The 19424-nt window shown below is 43.7% G+C and overlaps 1 protein-coding gene across 1 annotated transcript in view; it reads left to right on the forward strand.

The window, feature by feature from the left end:
* Positions 1-592: 592 nt before the first annotated feature.
* LOC132391798 (NFU1 iron-sulfur cluster scaffold homolog, mitochondrial-like) overlaps positions 593-19424 on the forward strand; it is a 35659-nt gene continuing 16827 nt past the window's right edge. Inside the window, exons 1-3 of the mRNA XM_059965432.1 lie at positions 593-666; positions 8251-8354; positions 16838-16973. Coding sequence (XP_059821415.1) covers positions 620-666; positions 8251-8354; positions 16838-16973 — 287 coding nt within the window. The 5' untranslated portion in view covers positions 593-619. The remainder of the gene's footprint in view (positions 667-8250; positions 8355-16837; positions 16974-19424) is intronic.

The following is a 19424-nucleotide window of genomic DNA, read 5'->3' on the forward strand; positions in this document are numbered from 1 at the left end:
TAGTTCTCTTAGTTTTAAACACAAAAGATGCAGTAAATCGTGAACAGCACACAAAACAATGCTGGAGGAACAAAGCAGGTCAGGCAGCAAATACAGAAATGAATAAACAATTGCCGTTTCGGGCCGTACCTGGGTCCCGCCGTAGGGTCTCGGCCCGAAACGTTAACTGTTTATTCATTTCCATAGATACTGCCTGATCTGATTAGTTCCTCCAGCATTTTGTGTGTGCTGCTCTGGCATGAGATTTCTAGTCAGAATCAATAACACTGTTTGTCTACACAGGCACTTCCTGACTTGAATATTTCAGCAATTTCCGTTTCCAGGATTCACAGCATATCTGAACCTGTTTCCTTCGAGGTCTTTTCTCCCAGTCTAGTATGCAATTGCGTCACTAGAAACCGCTCTATTTGCGAAGTGGATCTTTGCGTCCCTTGTTTTGCCGGCAAATAATTACACAAAAAATAAACAAACCTTATTAAATCGCTAATTTTAAATTCTCGAGAAATTTTGGAAAGTTAAGGAGATCATTATGACTACAACCCTGATAAATTAGGAGAAACAAATGTGGGAGCTTTCGGTAGACAGCTTAAAAGAAGGACCTGGGCTGCCTTTATGAAAGATGGCGGCGGTGAGGTTGAGGCAGATTAGCCGGTTTCTGACCTCCAGGTGAGTTTGTGGACGTATACCTCGGCCGCAAAAGCATTGCTGATCATCTGTAGAACTAGGATTCCTTTCCAGTAACAGCGGGAAGTATGCACACTTCTGCCTTTTATCATAGGCAAAGATAACGCACACGGCATACCGGAGTAACTCAGTGGGTCAGCTCAGTAGAAATGAATAAATAGTCGAAGTTCTGAGACCTTTCTTCATGACTGGAAAGGAAGGGAGGAGACGCCGGAGTAAAAAAGTGGGCGGGGGGGGGAGGAGAAGAAAAACTAACTGGAAGGTGATAGGTGAAGCCAAGTGGGTGGGAAAAATAAAAGGCTGGAGAGGGAATCTGCTAGGAGAGAAGAGTGGGCCATGGGAGAAGGGAACTCAGGAAAAGGCGATAGGTGGGTGAGGAGCTAAGAGGCTAGAGTGGGAATGAAGGAGAGGGAATGGCGAGCGGGGAAAAATTACTCCCAAGGAGAAATCAATGTTGTAACTATTAAGTTGTAGACTACCCAGATGGAATATGAAGTGTTGCTCCTTCATCCTGAGAGTGGCCTCATCATGGCAAAAGAGGACACTATGGTCCAACATTTTGAAATGGAAACGGCGATAGTAATTAAAATGGTTAGCCACTGGGAAATTCCGATTTTAGCAGAGGCAGTGGAGCTGCTCGACACAGCAGTCCTCCAATTTAAGACAGATCTCACTAATGTAGAGGAGGCCATATTGGGAGCATCAGATACAAAAGATGAACCTGATAGATTTACAGGTGGAAGTTTTGCCTCATCTGGAAGGACTGTTTTGGGGCCCTGAATGGAGGAGGTGAATGGGCAAGTCAGTATTTTTGTCATTTGCAGGGATAAGTGTCAGGAGGGAGATTAGCAGGTGCGGGACGAATGGACAAGGGAATCACAGAGGGACCAATCCCTATGGAAAGATGTGTTTGGTGGTAGGATCCTGTTGAAGATGGTGAAGGTTGTGTTGGTTGTGGAGGCTCATGGAGTGATAGGTGAAGTCAAGAGGTGAAGACTGTTAAGGTGGCGGGAAGATTTTGTGGATGTCTGGTAAATGGAGGCAATACAGGTGAAGGCAGCATCAATGGCGGAGGAAGCGATACCTCATTCTTCGAAGAAGGAGAACACCTCTGGCGTCCTGGGAAGGAAAGTCTCATCCTGGGAACAGATGCAGTGGAGAAGAAGGAACTGAGAAAAGGGAATGGCGTTTTTACAGGAGATGGATGGGAAGAGGTATGGAGAAGATAGCCGTCAGAATCCACAGGTTTATAAAAGGTGTCGGTAGACAGTTTGTCTCCAGGAAAGGAGACAGAGATCGAGAAAGGGGAAGAGGTGTCTGAAATAGACTGAGTGAATTTAAGGGCAGGGTGGAAGTTGGAGGCAAAGTGATGAAATTGTTCATCTCATTATTGATGGCAGTTACATACAGGCCTCCCAACTGGCTGGGAGGTGGACCACAGATTACAACAGGAAATACAAAAGGCGAGTCAAAAGGGCAATGTTATGGGAGATTTTAATATGCAGGTCGATTGGAAAAATCAGGTTGGTAATGGATCTCAAGAGAGTGAGTTTGTTGAATGCCTAAGAGATGGCTTTTTAGATCAGTTTATTGTTGAGCCTACTAGAGGATCAGATGTACCGGATTGGGTGTTATGTAATGAACCAGAGATGATTAGGGAGCTTAAGGTAAAAGAACCCTTAGGAACCAGTGATCACAATATGATTATGTTCAACTTGAAATTTGATATGGAGAAAGTAAAGTCTGATGTAGCAGTATTTCAGTGGAGAAAGGGAAATTACAGCAGTATGAGAGAGGAGTTGGCCAAAGTAAGTTGGAAGAAGCTGCTGACCGGGATGTCAGCAGAGTAGCAATGGTGTGCATTTCTGGGAACTATAAGGCAGGTGCAGGACATTTGTATTCTAATAATGAAGAAATACTCAAATGATGAAATAACACAACCATGGCTGACAAGGGAAGTCAAAGCTATTGTAAAAGCAAAAGAAAGGGCATACAACAAAGCAAAAATTAGTAGGAAGATAGAGGATTGGGAAGTTTTTAAAAACCTGCAGAGAGGAACTAAAAAAATCATTAGAAGGGAAAAGATGAAATATGAAAGCAAGCTAGCAAATAATATCAAAGTGGCTGGAAAATGAGGCAGGAGAAATAATAATGGGGGACAAGGGGATAGCTGATGAACTAAATGAGTATTTTGCATCAGTCTTCACTATGGAAGTCACAAGCAGTATGCCTGATGATATAGGTTGTGAAGGAAGAGAAGTGGGTTCAGTTACTGTTACCAAAGGGAAGGTGGTCAAAAAGCTAAAGACCTAAAGGTACATAAGTCACCTGGACCAGATGAACTGCACACTGGGTTCTGAAAGAGATAGTGTTAGAGATTGTGGTGGCGTTAGAAATGATCTTTCAAAAATCATTGGACTCTGGCATGGTGCCAGAGGACTGGAAAATTGTACATGTCACTCCATTCTTTTAAGAAAGGAGGAAGGCAGCAGAAAGGAAATTATAGACCAGTTAGCCTGACCTCAGTGGTTGGGAAGATGTTAGAGTCAATTGTTAAAGATGAGGTGATGGAGTACTTGGTGACACAGGACAAGATAGTACAAAGACAGTAGTGTTTCCTTCAGGGAAAATCCTGCCTGATGAACCTGTTGGAATTCTGTAAGGTGATTACAAGTAGAATAGATAAAGGGCATACAGTGAATATTGTATATTTGGACTTTCAGAAGGCCTTTGACAAGGTGCTATACATGAGCTGCTTACCAAGTTAAGAGCCCTTGGTATAACAGGAAAGTTACTAGCATGGTTAGAGCATTGGCTGATTGGTAGGAGGTGGTGAGTGGGAATAAAAGGATCCTTTTCTGGTTGGGTGCCAGTGACTAGTGGTGTTCCACAGGGCTCGGTGCTGGGGCCACTTCTTTTTATGCTGTATATAAATGATGGAATGGGTGGCTTTATTGCCAAGTTTGCAGATGACACGAAGATTGGCGAAAGGGGAAGTAGTGTTGAGGAAACGGGTAGGATGCAGAAGGACTTAGACAGATCAGGAGAATGGGCAAGAAAGTGGTAAATGAAATACAATGTTGGAAAATACATGGTCATGCACTTTGATAGTAGAAATAAATGTGCAGACTTTTTTCTAAATGGGGAGCAAATTCAAAAATCTGAGTTACAAGGGGACTTTGGAGTCCTTGTGCTGAATGCCCTAAAGGTTAACTTGCAGGTTGAGTCAGTGGTGAGGAAGGCAAATGCCATGTTAGCATTCATTTCAAGAGGTCTAGAATACAAGAGCAAGGATGTGATGCTGAGGCTTTATAAGGCACTGGTGAGGCCTCACCTTGAGTATTTTGAACAGTCTTGGGCCCCTTATCTTAGAAAAGATGTGCTGGCATTGGAAAAGATCCAGAGGGGGTTCACAAGAATGATTCCAGGAATGAAAGGGTTATCATAGGAGGAACATTTTGCTCTGGATCTGTGCGCACTGGAATTCAGAAGACTGAGGGGGTGGTGGGGGGGTGGAATCTCACTGAAACCTTTCGAATGTTGAAGAGCCTAGACAGTAGATGTGGAAAGGATGTTTCCCATGGTGGGAGAGACTAGGACAAGAGGGCACAGCCTCAGGATAGAGGGGCACCCTTTCAAAGAGATACAGAGAATTTTTTTTTTTAGCCGAAAGCTGGTGAATTTATGGAATTTGTTGCCATTTGCCGCTGTGAGGCCAGGTCATTGGGTGTGTCTAAGGCAGAGATTGATAGGTTCTTGATTGAACATGGCATAAAGGTTACAGGGAGAAGGCCGGGAGCTGGGATGGAGGAGGAGGGGAGAAAAGGATCAGCCATGATTGAATGGCGGAGCAGACTCGATGGGCCAAATGGCCTAATTCCGTTCCTGTGTCTTCTGGTCTTAAGGGTACAGGAAGCAGCATCAATGCGGTCATCATGTTGTGTAGGAAGAGTGGGGGAGCATTACCCTGGAAAGCTTGCAACATGGACTATTATATGTAGCCAACAAAAAGGGAGGCATAGCGGGAGCCCATGCAGGTGCCTACGGCCAGCCCTTGACTTTGGAGAAAGTTAGAGGAACCAAAGGAGAAATTGCCGAGGGTGATGACACAGGAGGGTGGTGGTGAAGGGAAACTAGTTGGGAAAAGGAGCGTAGAAGCATATGGGGATTAGACACCCGTGGTGAAAGTGAGGCGGTCAGGACCCAGGGAACTGAGAGTTGTTGTTGAGAACAAGAGCATGTGAAGTGTGGTGGATGGACTGAACCGAGGGGGTAGAATGGAGTTGAGGTAGACAGAGAGGCGGGAGCGATAGAGACAATGGCGCACCCCGACATTGGGCTTAATTTGACTGTGGCCACTATAGAGGTGACTCAAGATCTGAATTGGATCATCATCACTCTCTTATGACTTGAAAATTGTGGTTTTGCAGAAATCGGAACAGTGCAAAAACACCAGATTATTATAAACTCCAAAAAGGGGAATAATGAGGTCGTTTTCTTGGACTGTTTGGAAATCTGATGACAAAGAGGAAGCTGTTCCTGTATCACTGAGTTTCCACTGTAAATGCACATTTCAAAAACAATCTGATTAAGATTGCAACACCGCCAATCCAGAATTATGGATTCCTCGACCCAATAAGTTCTTGGTTAATGGTCGTAGGGAAAGTGTGTAGAAATCTGAGCACCAGCGGTCTACATCCAAGACCCTCACTAAAGGTGCTCCACCCAATAACATGCTAACAAAGTGCTGGTTGTGGATGTTACAAAGTAAACGGGAGCCATTCAGAATGGCAGGCAGTAACTAGTGGGGTGCCGCAAGGCTCAGTGCTGGGACCCCAGTTCTTTACAATAAATATTAATGATTTAGACGAGGGAATTAAATGCAGCATCTCCAAGTTTGCAGATGACACGAAGCTGGGTGGCGGTGTTAGCTGTGAGGCCCTTGTGGCTAAAGGGATCAGGGGGTATGGAGAGAAAGCAGGTATAGGGTTCTGAGTTGGATGATCAGCCATGATCATACTGAATGGCGGTGCAGGCTCGAAGGGCCGAATGGCCTACTCCTGCACCTATTTTCTATGTTTCTATGTTTAAAGCAGGGAACATGGCAACCAAGCTTACAACACTTGCAAAACAGCATTGTGATTGTAAGGGAAGCAAGTAAGGAAAAGAAAATACTAGCCAGGACAGTTGGTGTAACATCATTATTCCTCAGAATATGCTGGGGTGATCTTTTACATCCTCCTGAAATAGATGTTTCAAATAGTATTTCCTGCAGGACTGCACCAAGTGTTAATTTAAATTACTGTGGTTCAAGCCTCTGGAATGTGAAATTCTGACATGGAAGTTAGAGGAACCACTGAGCCATAACTGGGGGACTAAACACAAGGATTCTGCTCAGCGTCAAAGATCGGAGGCCTCCGTTGGTCGGAGTTGGCTAAGGATGATGCATGCTAGCTACCTAGGTAGGCAAGTCAGGGCAATACAGTATGGAGAGCAAGTTGTTGCCCATGTAGCGTGCGCTCCCCCCTCTCCCCCCCCTCTCCCCCCCTCTCCCCCCCTCTCCTCCCCCTCTCCCCCCCCTCTCCCCCCCCTCTCCCCCCCTCTCCCCCCCTCTCCCCCCCTCTCCCCCCCTCTCCCCCCCTCTCCCCCCTCTCCCCCCTCTCCCCCCCTCTCCCCCCCTCTCCCCCCCTCTCCCCCCTCTCCCCCCCTCTCCCCCCCTCTCCCCCCCTCTCCTCCCCCCTCCCCCCCCCCATGAACCCAAAGGAATGCTAGAGACAGATACAGTTTGGCACCAGCAATATTGCAGGGGTCGCCAATCAGTCTCGCCAGTTATCTCGCTGTATGACTGCCTGAGGGACTCCAGCTCCGGATTTTCTCTTGGGGTTTATTCCTGAAGCCTTCCGCGTGAATGGGTATAGACGCAAAAGCCGGGGTTTGAAAACAGAGTTTTCCTTCTCCTGGGTGAGCTGCCAACTACGGCTGACGAGCCCCAGCTGCCCAGAAGTATCAAAGATAGATGTGTTACTTCATATTTGCTGTTTCAGATTAAGAATCTATGTAATTTGTGTTTTGTGGCAGCACGGTGCAAGACATAAATTAATTGCAATAGGTTACAGTAGAAAATGAAGAATGTAAAAGAGGATTAGCAAGGACAGTTGGTGGGGGGGGGGGAAGAAGCTGTTTCTGAAAAGTTAAGGGTGCATTTTCAAGCTTCTGTACCTCCTCGTGGATGGTAGTAATGAGTAGAGGGCATGACCTGGTGGTGAGGGAACAAACAGCACTGCAAGGTTGCAAAAGGTTCAAAAGATGAAAGCTTACCTTTATTTGTCACGAGTACATCAAAACATACAATAAAATGCATCATTTGCATCAGCAACCCGACACAGTCCGAGAATATGTTGGGGTCTGCCCTCAAAGTGTTGGCTTGCTTCGACTGCCGGTAACTAACTAACCCTAACACTTTGGAATGTACAAGAGAATTGGACCCTACACAGTTTATATTCAAAGTCTGAAGAAAAGCTTATGCAGCAATATGTTTGGCACCAGCCTGGCTGCAAGAGCTGCCAGAAGGATGGTCAATGATGTCCAAGAGCCTTTGTCTGTCCCGAGGCAGTGGGGCTATTTACCCATAGCTGGGTATCTGGTTCACGCTATGTGTTCAGGGACCAGACCTCCTCCCCGTCCTCTGTAGTTCAGCCCAATTCTGAAAGGAGTTCAGTTTCCGTGTGTCGCCAGCCAGGAGGCACCACATGTGGCTTGCTATTGGAGAGGCTTTGTACTGACAGGGAGCGATTTACACATTTAGCTCTCCTTTTCGCGAGACTGCTAGCCAGCAGTGGAAGCTGAAAGTGAGAGTGACTACCCACTACGCTACCACACTAGATGCGTCACAGCAACCATTTTGACACATATATAGTAGTTAAATAAGTAGTGCAAAAAACACAAATAATAAAAAAAAAAGTAGAGGTATTGTTCATGGGTTCACCGTCCATTCAGAACTCGGATGGCAGAAGGGAAGAAGTTGTTTCCAAATCGTTGAATGTGTGCCTTCAGGCTTCTGTACCTCCTTCCTGATGGCAGCAATGAGAACAAGGCGTGACCTGTGTGATGGGGGTCCTTAACGAAGGGACTCCACCTTTTTGAGATATTGCTCTTGGAAGATGTCCTGGATACTACGGAGACTGGTCCCTGTGATGAAGCTGACTAAGTTTACAACTCTCAGCAGCTTGCTTCGATCCTGTGCAGTAGCCCTACTCCCTCTTCCCCCCACATCAGACGGTGATGCAACCAGTTGGAATGCTCTCAACAGTACATCGGTAGAAATTTCCAAGTGTTTTTGAATCAGAGAAGAGCAAGATTTGAACGCCAATCGCAGGTGCTGTAACTGTTACACTACTGTGCTTCCACATCAAATCTGGTTTTAAAATGTATCTTCTGCATTGGGTACAAATACATGCAATATTCATGTTTGTTTCCTTTCAGGCATATTAACTTTTTTTTCCCCTACTACGGACAGTAGGAATTTAAAATGTATACTGCAGTGTTAATTTATTTATTATTTTTCAGGATACACTTGGGGCAACAAGTCAAACAGTTACGTTACACCAAGCAATGGAATAGGATGGGACGTCAAAACTTTCTGCTATCGTTGCCTTCATCTTTTGCTCCCTGTAAGCTATTTAAAACACTCGAGATGGTATTGTAACTTGGAAATTCTGTTCATTGACAAGTAATCGAGGACTGGAATCAACAGTCTGGGGACATGCATTCAATTAATTAAAATAATCATGAGTTTATAAAAACTACTGGACTGTCATAGAATCCTAAGTATGAGGGAATGGGTTGTCCTTTTTCAATTGTTTGTATTAGTCAAAGAACAGAACAGAACTGGAGAAAGGTCCATTTGAGAAAGCTGGATGTCTAAACCACTTGTAGAAGCTCTAATGACTGTTCATTAAAATGGCAATAAGTACTCAGCCTGTGATATTAATTGAAGGGTGAATATTGCTCAGGTTGCCACAAGAACTTCCCTATGTTTCATCTAAGAATGGTATCACTGATGTATTGTGTACAGTGTCCTGTAGTAAGTATTACGTTGAAATATCAACTTGATTTATTCTGCTCAAGTCTATGGGCTTTGATTCTATAACCTTCCAATTTAGAGGTGAGTGTATCACCTTCTGAGCCAAGGCTGAACTTATGTAAGCAAAGGTTGTGCAGTTGCTACCACCTTTGTTGGCTTAGGGAAAGGCAAGAATTTAATGAGTATTCTGCTTAAGGTCATAGAACGTGGAGGCTCCGCTATGAAGGGAGATGAGATGAGATTGGTCTAAATTTACTAGAATTAAGAGAAGTGCTGTGGTGCTGCAGGATTTTGGTGTGCTTGTACATGCAACACAGAGCTCAGGGATAAGGTTAGCCTGTGATCAGCACAAGCCTTCTGAACGTACTACACAGCTTTAAACTCTTGAATTTGTTCTCAAGTCTCCAATTGCGACATGGAATTTTGTGTGACAGAAACAGGCCATTCAGGCCAAGTGGCTTATGTTCCCCATACGATTCGCCTCATTTCATTTTCCCTATCAGCATGCCTTTCTTTTCTTTTTAACATTGCACGTTTATTTAGCTGTGCCCTAAGCACATCTTTCTGTTGTCATATCAGCTCTCAATATCGCGAGCAGTTCAACTATTTAAGACTGTCCGGGATGAAACGGCGTAGGGATGAGTTAATGAAGGAGACTTGTGTCAGCACAGAGTGGCAGTCACTATTGTTTACCGTTGTTTATTTTGGACGTGTCTCCCTCGATTTCCCTTCAGAAAGGTCACCTCAAGCTCCAGTTATTTGACAACAAGTCACCGTTCCTTGTAGATTTTATTTTGGTTCCAGTACTCTTATGAAATTTAAGTTGAACTCAGTAGCCTCTTTATTAGGTACACCTATGCACCTGCTCGTAATGCAAATACCTAATCAGCCAAACGTGGCAGCAACACAATGCATAAAAACATGCAGACATGGTTAAAAGGTTCAGTTGTTGTTCAAACCAAACATCAGAATGGGGAAGAAATGTGATCTGAGTGACTTGACCATGGAATGACTGTTGGTGACAAGTGGGACAGTTTAAATATCTCAGAAACGACGGATATCGTGGAATTTTCATGCACAACAGTCACAGAGTTTGCAGAGAATGGTGCGATAAAAACAAAAAACATTCGGCGGGCGGCATTTGTGGGTGGAAACATCTCATTAATGAGAGAGGTCAGCAAAGAGTGACCAGACTGGTTCAAGGTGACAGTAACTCAAATCACCAGTTGTATCAACAGTGGTGTGCAGAAGAACATCTCTGAATGCACAATGCATTGAACCTTGAAGTGGATGGGCTATAGCAGCAGAAGTCCATGAACCTACATTCTGTGGCCATTTTATTAGGTACAGGAGGTACTTAATAAAGTGACCACTGAGTGTGTAACATTAGAATGAGAGAATGTGAAGAATAGAATTATTATTTTCAAATGTACCAAATGACAGTGGAAAGCTTTTTGTTGTTTTGTCTCCACGCAGAGTGATTGGTCCAAAGAATTTTTAAGTGAACAACATTGATGTTCCTCCTAGTGAACTGACCAGACTGCAAAGATACGTATTTATTGATTAAAAAGTCCAGAGAAGAGATGGAGTGAAATGTTTCCATTGAGGGTTCAGGAACAGTAGTAACTGGAAAGTGAACGCTCAGTCCAGAATTAATTGTGATAGGTAGTTAGTCAGATGCCAAGAATGAGAAAGTCACAGATTTACCAATAAAAGGACAGCTTTTCTTTCAAAGAGCTGGCAAGTGTGATGACTATGCAAATTTGTGATTCTGTGAAATATTTTAATTAAGTGTTGATAACATCTAAATGGTCCCACCTCCCATGAGGGTCCCCGTCTGATTGAGAGAACTTAATTAACGTGCCCAGTTCACACTGAACCATCCCCCACTCCTGCGTCTTCAACTGTAGATCCATTTCTGTTGCTGTCAAGCTCTCCGCCTGCCTTTAAGTCATCTCGTCGACATTTGCTTTAAAAGCACGTTGATTTGGAAATGTTAATTGTCATTTCAGTTCCGTTTGAACCATACTGAGTGTATGAAACCTCCTCTGCAGATGTAACCTGTGTCTAATCTCTCGGTCAGTGTGAAGCACTGCATTTAGCATCTGCCTGAGTCTTGGCAGACCTGACACGCCAGTGGTACTTTTTGCCTTCACTGCTGGTAAAGCAATGAAACCAGTTAAATGCTGCCTAGTCAGCAGCAGGAGAGGATCAGCCTCCTTACTGATGATCATCATATCAATAGGTGGATAGAATCCTTGGTGTAACTGGGACAGCAACTCTTCAGCCACTAGGGAAGGCCATCGAGGAGGATCTCTACAATGATTTAGTGGAGGAGCTTCCAGGGAAAGTCAACCGGATTTGTCTCCTTCCTGAAGACATTGATGTTGATGGCCTTTCTATAATCTCCTGGTACATCCTTTCTTCCCAGACGTGGGAATAGAGATCAGGAATATATAACTGCTTTCAATCAAGTTTTAGAGCTTGTTCAAGGATATCAATTGTTCCCAAGGCCCTGTTGTTTAGCCATTTCAACTTCTTGTTGAAGGTGAGGTGACCATAAGAGATAGAAGCACTCGCTTGTCCTACACACTCTCTCATGCCTCTATAAACATTGTTACTCCATTATAATACACCTGATATGAGCTTCTCCTCAAACTGCAGGATGAAATCTATCATCAATCCATCATACTATGGTCACTGCCTCCTAAGGGTTTCTTTACCTTAAGCTCCCTAATCAAATCCGGTTCATTACACAACTCCCAATCCCAAATAGCCTTTTCCTTAGTGGGTTCAACCACAATCTGCTCTCAAAAGCCATTTCATAGGTATTCTACAAGTTCTTTCTCTTGGCTCCAACCTGATTTTCCCAATCTACCTGCATATTGAAATCCCCTATGACTGTCATAACATTGCCCATTTGACATGCGTTTTCTGACTCCCATAGTAATTTGTAGCCCACGTCTTGCCCGCTGCTCGAAGGCCTGTCTATGGCTCTCACCAGGGTCTTTTTGACCTTGCGGTTTCTTAACTACCAACAAGGATTCTACATCTTCCGATCCTATGTCTCCTCTATCTAAAGATTTGATTTCAGTTTTTACCAGCAGAGATACCCCACTCACTCTGCCTACTGGCCTGTCCTTTGGATGCAATGTGTGTGCTTGAGTGTTAAGCTCCTAACTATGATCTTCTTTCAGCCTCAACTCAGTGATGCCCATGACATCATACCAATCAATCTTTAACAGCTCTACAAGGTAATCTCCCTTGGAACTAGTTCTGAAAATGCATAGCTCGCATATTTAACAGATTGAATTGTTCTCCAATCTTGACAATCCCTTTGCAAACTTTTCATCATCATATGAGGAGACATCATCAGTGTGTTGCTCACTTGTGTGTCCTCCCAATGTTGGCTTTTGTATACTTTCCAATCAGTCGATTGGTCATCATTACGCAAACTCAGTTGTGACGTAAGGAGGGTGTCTTGTTGCTGCCTGGTTGTGTAGTGAACTCTGTGCGTGGTCTGAAATTTTACACGCATTGGCTTATAAATGAGATCGAGGTCTACATGCCTGCTCATAGAACTGTTTGCGGAAAACCATGCTTCTGGGAATTCAGTTGCGTGCCGCGTGTTTGCTTGCGCCGTGACTTTCACTGATGCCCAGTCGAATTTGTGCCCCTCTCCATCTTCATGGGAGCATTGGTCATGCTGCTTGACAGCCCGTTGACACTCACGGATCCTTGAGGATAGTTTTGTCCCTGCTTAGCCGATGTAGCATTCGCTGCAGTCCCTGCACTGGATTTTGAGAACCACAATGGTCATGTCCAAATAGCTTGATTTGTTCTTTAGATCTACCGAGTACTCTCCTCAGTGCTGCTATTGCTTTATGTGTGACCTAAATTCTATGTTCTTAGAGCAGACAGGCTGTCATTTCCAAGATATTTCAGATGTATGGAAGGACAACCCATTAGATCACTTCTTGGTTGGTATGTTGTTGACCTCATAGGCATCTTCGTATAAAGTTATGTGAGTATCCGTTTCATGCGAATACTTTGAAGAAGTGTTGCTTCTCTTTATCTTTCAGCTCCACCGTGCTGCAGTGTGTCTTTTAATCTTCTGACCTTCTCTAAGATCAATCTTATCCTTTCCTCCCACGGAGCCGTCCATTTTTTTCATCCATTTGCCTATTTAAGAGTCACTTAACTGTCCCTAGTGTATCTATCTCTGTCACACCACCCCAGACACTACTTTCTGCACACCCACCGCTCCCTGTACGTTATGGTTCTCAGCAAGCTACCAGGCAACCAATGATTTTTCCACCATGAGATCCTGGGTTTTCCATCAGGCAGGACCTCAAGGTGTTCTTCAGGTGCCGTTATAACTATTACTTTTCTTTGGGAAAACTGTTGGAATTTTCAGTGCAAGACCATTAAATTTTTGCAGTTTCTTATCTCCTGGATCTCCTTGCTGAATCCATTCCTACATCTTCATCAGTACCTATCACAGTGTGGGTGTTGTGGGCATCCTTGCAATCTTTCTTGCTTACACAATGATGTAATCTAACAGCTATTGGTGTCTGTACCAAAGATGTGGCTGTGAAGCCTCCTGAAGCAGGATTTTGTTTATGACAAGACTGTACTTCAAGCAAAATGGTAGAAAGATTTTCTTTGATTTGTCATATGTACATCAAAACATACAACTGTTTTTTTTTGCATCAACAACAAATACAGTCTGAGGATTGTGCTGGGAGTTAGCCTGCAAGTGTTGCTATGCTTCCTGTGCCAGCACTGTATGCCCAAAGCTCCCTAACCCTAACCTGCAAGTCTTGGGAACGTAGGAGGAAATCCTTGCAGCCAAAGGGGTACGTACAATCTCCTTACAGACAGCAGCAGAAATCACACCCTGATCAGTGATCGCAGGTGCTGTAAGGCGATGGCACTAACAGCTATCCCTGAAAGGTCTCTGAAGTTAGCCTGCTTTACGTTCTCCTTAGTGCATCATGCCTTGTAGTTGTGTCTATTAGACATTTGCATTGAAATTGCCCAGGAGATTTATCTCCCTATGCAACTGGAGTAATTATTCGGTGCATCACATTCATAGCTTCCAAGCTTGGGGTGCGTTACCTTTGCCTCTTGGTTCCACGTCAGAATGAGATGCAATGTCATGAAGCATTCACTGTCTCTTAAGGAGTTGCTGATGTACAACCTGGCAGAGCTCATCCCGCAAGGACAGCATCCTTATCCGGTTTCTGATTCCGGAAGGGAGTGTGGTCATCTTGTTCTTTGAGGTGGCTGTCTCATCACCATGGCTTGGGGTGGTGCTGTCAGTGTCAAACTGTCTGCGTTCCCCAGGCCCTGGTTTCTGGGGCTATCCATTGTGATTTGTACTGAGGAATGGAAGTTTCTTTCCTGTGGCTTCCTTTAATGATGGTTGACTATTGCACACAGGCTAACACTAACAGGGTGAGATTTGAGTCTGGGGATTAGGGCAAGCATTAACAGGCATACACACAAGTGGAAACATCTAGGCACAACTCAACACGTGGATTCCTCACATTTCACTCTTCTATTGATTCTTACCTTAATGCTTCCTGTTCCCAAATATCTCCTCCTACAGTGTTACTGGAATCTGTGGCCAGCAAACTATCCACTGAGAAAGGATCTAGTGCCTTCCCAGCGCATTTGACGAATAAGCTCTTGGGTTTCCAGCCAGGTACCGGTATCAATTATAACCGACGTTTCAATGACAAACTCGACCATCTTCATCAGAGATGAGGCATCATCCCCGATGAAGATGGCAAGAGTTTGTTAACGAAGCATCTGTTATAATCTGGAAGCCAGAGAAGAGTTTAAACTATCCACTGTTTCGAAGTTCACTGAAATAAAGACTGTTTTCTCCTTTGCGTTAATTGGCCCATTGCCCCTTTTGATGGTTTTTTTCACAATGTTTTTTCCGAAGTGCATTCACAGGCTGTTCCCAATTAAACAGCCATGATCATTTAGCATAAGGCCATGTACTGTACACCAAATCTCATACATTGAAGCAAGTTTTCTACAGATCCAGTATGCTGTGCATTTCACGTTATGCAATTCCCGTGCCACGAAAGCTTTGAAGGATTTATTGAAATGATGTTGGGGCGGAGTGGCAGATTCAGTCCAAGCTGGCATTGGTCCATGGAAAGATTATTACACTGGAGATTTGTGAGCCTGTAATTAGCTGGCTGCAAGAACAGCTAATTGTGTTTATATGCATCCTTCTTTATTATTGGCATATCATTAATTACTGCCATAATATAACTGGGATGCTCATCATTCGACTTCTAAGCAGTTTTAGCAAGATTTCTTCAATGAATAATATAAATTAGCTTAAGAAAACCTTGCCTGCCAATTGTCAACAGTTTGTATAGCCTTCCAAGAATGAGATAAAATGTGTTAAAGACATCCAGGAGAAGGAACTGTAACAAACATACAACAGTACAGCAATGGAATAGGTGCTTTGGTCTACAATGTTGTGCAAAACTAATTAAACTAGTATTTAACCAGCTAATTATATTAATCCCTTCAGCCTACACAATGTACATATCCCTCCGTTCTCTACACGTTCATGTGTCTATCTTCTTGAACACCTATCATACTTCCGTCATTATCACCTCTGGAACCACATTCCAGGCTCCCCGTAGCAGTGATTTTTGGGAAAGATTTCCCTCTTTGAGCAGAAGTTTGTGTGCCATTTTCCCTTTTATTAACTTAATTCACTGTTTATTTATTGGTTTTAATTATTCTGTAGCTGTGATGTCAAATGGACTCGTGTTTGTTTCCGATAACACAGCCCTGAGAATAGATGTATAGACTATGAACTGTACAGCCACATTCACATAGCATCAGCCCACTGCCGGTTCTGTTCATTTTATCAGCCACTAGGGGGTGCATGAGAGTCACTAGCTGGTGTAACTGTTCTTTACAAACCAAATGCCTCTATTGGCTGAAGGAAAGGATTCTGGTCCTAGTTTCTCAAGGTTTGACGCAAGGCTTCTGCCAACGTGGCTGTGCCAATCTTGTAGGGTGATGTAATGCATGGAGACATGCATAATTCACAACCACCGACATAGAGTTGGGGTTCACTTTGAGACTGGTCAGATGTGAAGACATGAAGTTTTTACCGTGCTTTATGCTGTGCATTTGGTAGACAATAAAGGAGTCATTACAGTTTTCCCTTAAACTTAAAATCCCTCTTCCGTTTTATTTGCTAAAAGCAACAACCTCCGCACTGATCCAGGATGTGGATTTTAGTTGGCAAGAAGGATTTGGCTTTGGCATCCAGAGATTTGAGCAGGAAAGCTAAGGTTGGCACAAAGGTTTACACTGTTCATGGCATTGTCTTTCAAGTGAGAAATTAAAGCCAGGCCCCATGGACACTGTAAAGTGGGTATTGAAAATAATACCAATGGCACGCTTTTAAAACAAATAGGAAATTACTCCTTGGTTCCAAGGCATCCACATCTTGCTTTTCATCAGATAACACATCGTTGTATAATTATCAAAGTACACGATAGTCTGCTGTATTTTGTATAATACAATAGTGACTACACCTCAACTACCTGGGAGTGAAATATTTGGGGTTGGCCTAGAGGAATGTAAACAGTACTTCTGGTAGGTGTATGGAATGAGCTGTCAAAGGAAGCTGTAGAAGTAGAATAAGTTGCACCATTCAGAAGTTATGGATGGCAAAGGGTTAAGAACAGAGGTTCCCAGCCTCGGGTCCATGGACCCTTTGCTTAATGGTATTGGTCCATTATATAAAACTGGTTGGGATTTAGAGGGCAATGGGCCATATGCAGGAAAATGGGACAGACAAGTTGGTTGGCATGAACAATTTGAGGCAAAAGACCAGTTTCTAAGCTCTAACTATTAATCTAGCATAAATATTTTTCCTGTGTGCTTTGCAGTACTGTTTTGTGCCATTTAATACCACTATGGTCCCTGTGTTCAGTGCGAAGGGAAACCGATGTTCAAAGTGGGTTAGTCAGCGGGTCTTGCTGGTGATAACCGACTGTCTTGTTGTTTTCTTTTCAGCAAGAAGTATGTTTATTCAAACCCAGGACACGCCAAACCCGAACAGCTTGAAGTTTATCCCTGGCTGTCCAGTGCTGGAAACGGGAACCATGGATTTCTCTGCGCCCCGCAGTGCCTCTTGCTCCCCGTTGGCCAGGTGCGGCTCTTCGCCTTCATCGGTCTGAGGTAGTTGAAGGGAAAACTTGTGATCATGGAGATAGTTCAGGAGAGGATGGAAGCCAGTCATTTTCCGAGCTGGAAGAAGTTATACCCTTGAGTCAGAAGAATGAACGTGAACCTGGCTTGCTCCAGGATTAGAGGTGGGCTGTGAATTCAGTGCTGTAATCTAAGGATGGGTGATGAGTGTAGATACGTGCCTCCTGAAAACAGGAAGTGGCACCTTCATAGGTAGATATAAAACCTTGTTCTAGGCTCCTTAGCCAAGGGTAACAACCTCTCAGCATCTACTCCCTGCCACTTTGACTTCACATCCCTTGCTTCTTAAAATCAGTTCCTTATCTTCATGATTCTCAATGAAGGGTCTCAGCCCGAAACGTTAAATATTTATTCTCCATAGATGAGTTCCTCTGGCATTTAGGATGTTTTTCTAGTGTTCATGGATATTTAAACATGAGATATTATTTTCAAATCTGATTGAAATCCTGAGCTTCTCTGGGTAGCAGTTCTTTTGATGTTGTACAAGGGGATATTGTCTAAGAGCTTTAAGCCATGGCCTGCAGCTGGTGAATCGGTCAACCAAAAAAGACATTGCATTTTTGGTAGGAAAACCTCAGCATGGCGAAACTGACAGAAATTTGTCCTACAATCCTCACCATATTTGTTAATCTTTCTGTAACTTCATTCCCTTTGTTTTAGCAATGTAGTGGGGGAAGGAATTTGTCCTGTTCAGTCTATGTGGATTTGAGGAGGGTATAGAGGCTATATCAGCAATGGCAATAATTCTTCATCGTAGGATTTCAGATAGAGGGGCAAAGCTAGTGGTGTTCTGTTTTAGAGGTGATCAGCTAGAGGTTTTCAAAACCCTCAGGCGTTACTGTGGAGTGAATATTTTTAGTGGCTGGAGAGTTGACTAATCAGACTTTGGGGCGATCGCCAAGTATTGAAATGTGAAAGCATGATGCTCAATTTACACAATATATTCCGAATGTGCTGCCTGATAGGATGGTGACATTCCATGTGTTTAGACAGTTAGCTTTTGAGGCAACACACACAAAATGCTGGAGGAATTTTGCAAGTCAGGCAGCATCTATGGAAATGAATAAGTAGTCAACATTTCGGGCTGAGACCCTTCTTCAGGACTGGAAAGGACGAGGGAAGATGCCAGAATAAAAAAGGTGGGGAGGGAGAGGAAGGAAGATATTCTCTTTTGAGAAATAAATTGCTATGAGAAGGGGAAAGAGCAGATGAAAGGGAAAGCAAAATGGTCTCCAAAACAGCCAGTAAAGGCGCAATGGACCAGATTGCCCTTCCTGCACTGAATTTGGATCTGGAGCACTAAAGCGCAGTATAGTCCCTTCGACACACGATGTTGTGCGGACCTTTTAACCTACTCGAAGCTAAATCCCTCCCTCATAATCCCCCAGTTTTATTTCATCCATGTGCTGACCTGCATCTCTTAAATCTCCTTAATGTATCTGCCTCGACCAAAGTTCAGAGTCTCCATATACAACCCTGAGATTCATCTTGCCAGCAACACCCCTGACAGGGTGTTCCACACACTCACCACTCTCTTTGTGGGGAAGGAAAACAACTTCTGACATCTCCCCAATACTTTCCTCCAGGCACCTTAAAATTATGCTCCCTGGTATTAGTCATTTCTAACCCAGGAAGAAGTCTCTGGCTATCCACTTGACCTATGCCCATATCATTTTATACACCTCTGTCAATTTTCCTCAACTCCAAAGGGAAAAGCCCTCACTCACTCAACCTGTTCTCATAAAATAGGCTCTCTAATCCATGCAAAATCCCATTAATTCTCCTCTGTGCCCTCAGTAAAGCTTCTACATTCTTCCTATAATGAGGCAACCAGAACTGAACTGAATACTCCCAAGTAAATTATTCCGTGACTCAGGGGAGATCTTCCTGAGATGTTTCAACAAAAGGTTGATGCGGGAAATATTGAGGGGCTTTATGTCTCTGGCTATCAAATACAGATCAAGGAATTTGGATCTCAAGATCCTGGTGTGGTGGTAGAGGCAAATACATTAGAGGCTTTTAAGAAATGTTTAGATGGGCACATGAATTTGAGGAAGATGGAGAGATATGGACATTGTGTACGTAGGAGGGATTTGTTTTAGGGGGTCTTTGATTTACTTTTTAGTTGGTTCAGTACAGCATTGTGGGCTGAAGGGCCTATTCCTGAGCTGTACTGTTTTACGTATAAATATTCAACCATTAGGGATTGAGAGGAGGAGAAATTTTTTCAGGCAGCCGGCTGAATTCTCCACCTCAGTGAATACTCTTATCACCAAGTCTCTTTTAGATTTGGAGAAAGTTGATGTGGAGGGATGAAGGCCTGAGGTGTCAAGTAACCTCTTCCCTATGCTTCCATGTTGCAGTGAGAGAATTGTGTTATAGACTAGCCATT

Source organism: Hypanus sabinus, chromosome 1, assembly GCF_030144855.1.
Source record: "Hypanus sabinus isolate sHypSab1 chromosome 1, sHypSab1.hap1, whole genome shotgun sequence".
Lineage (NCBI taxonomy): Eukaryota > Metazoa > Chordata > Chondrichthyes > Myliobatiformes > Dasyatidae > Hypanus > Hypanus sabinus.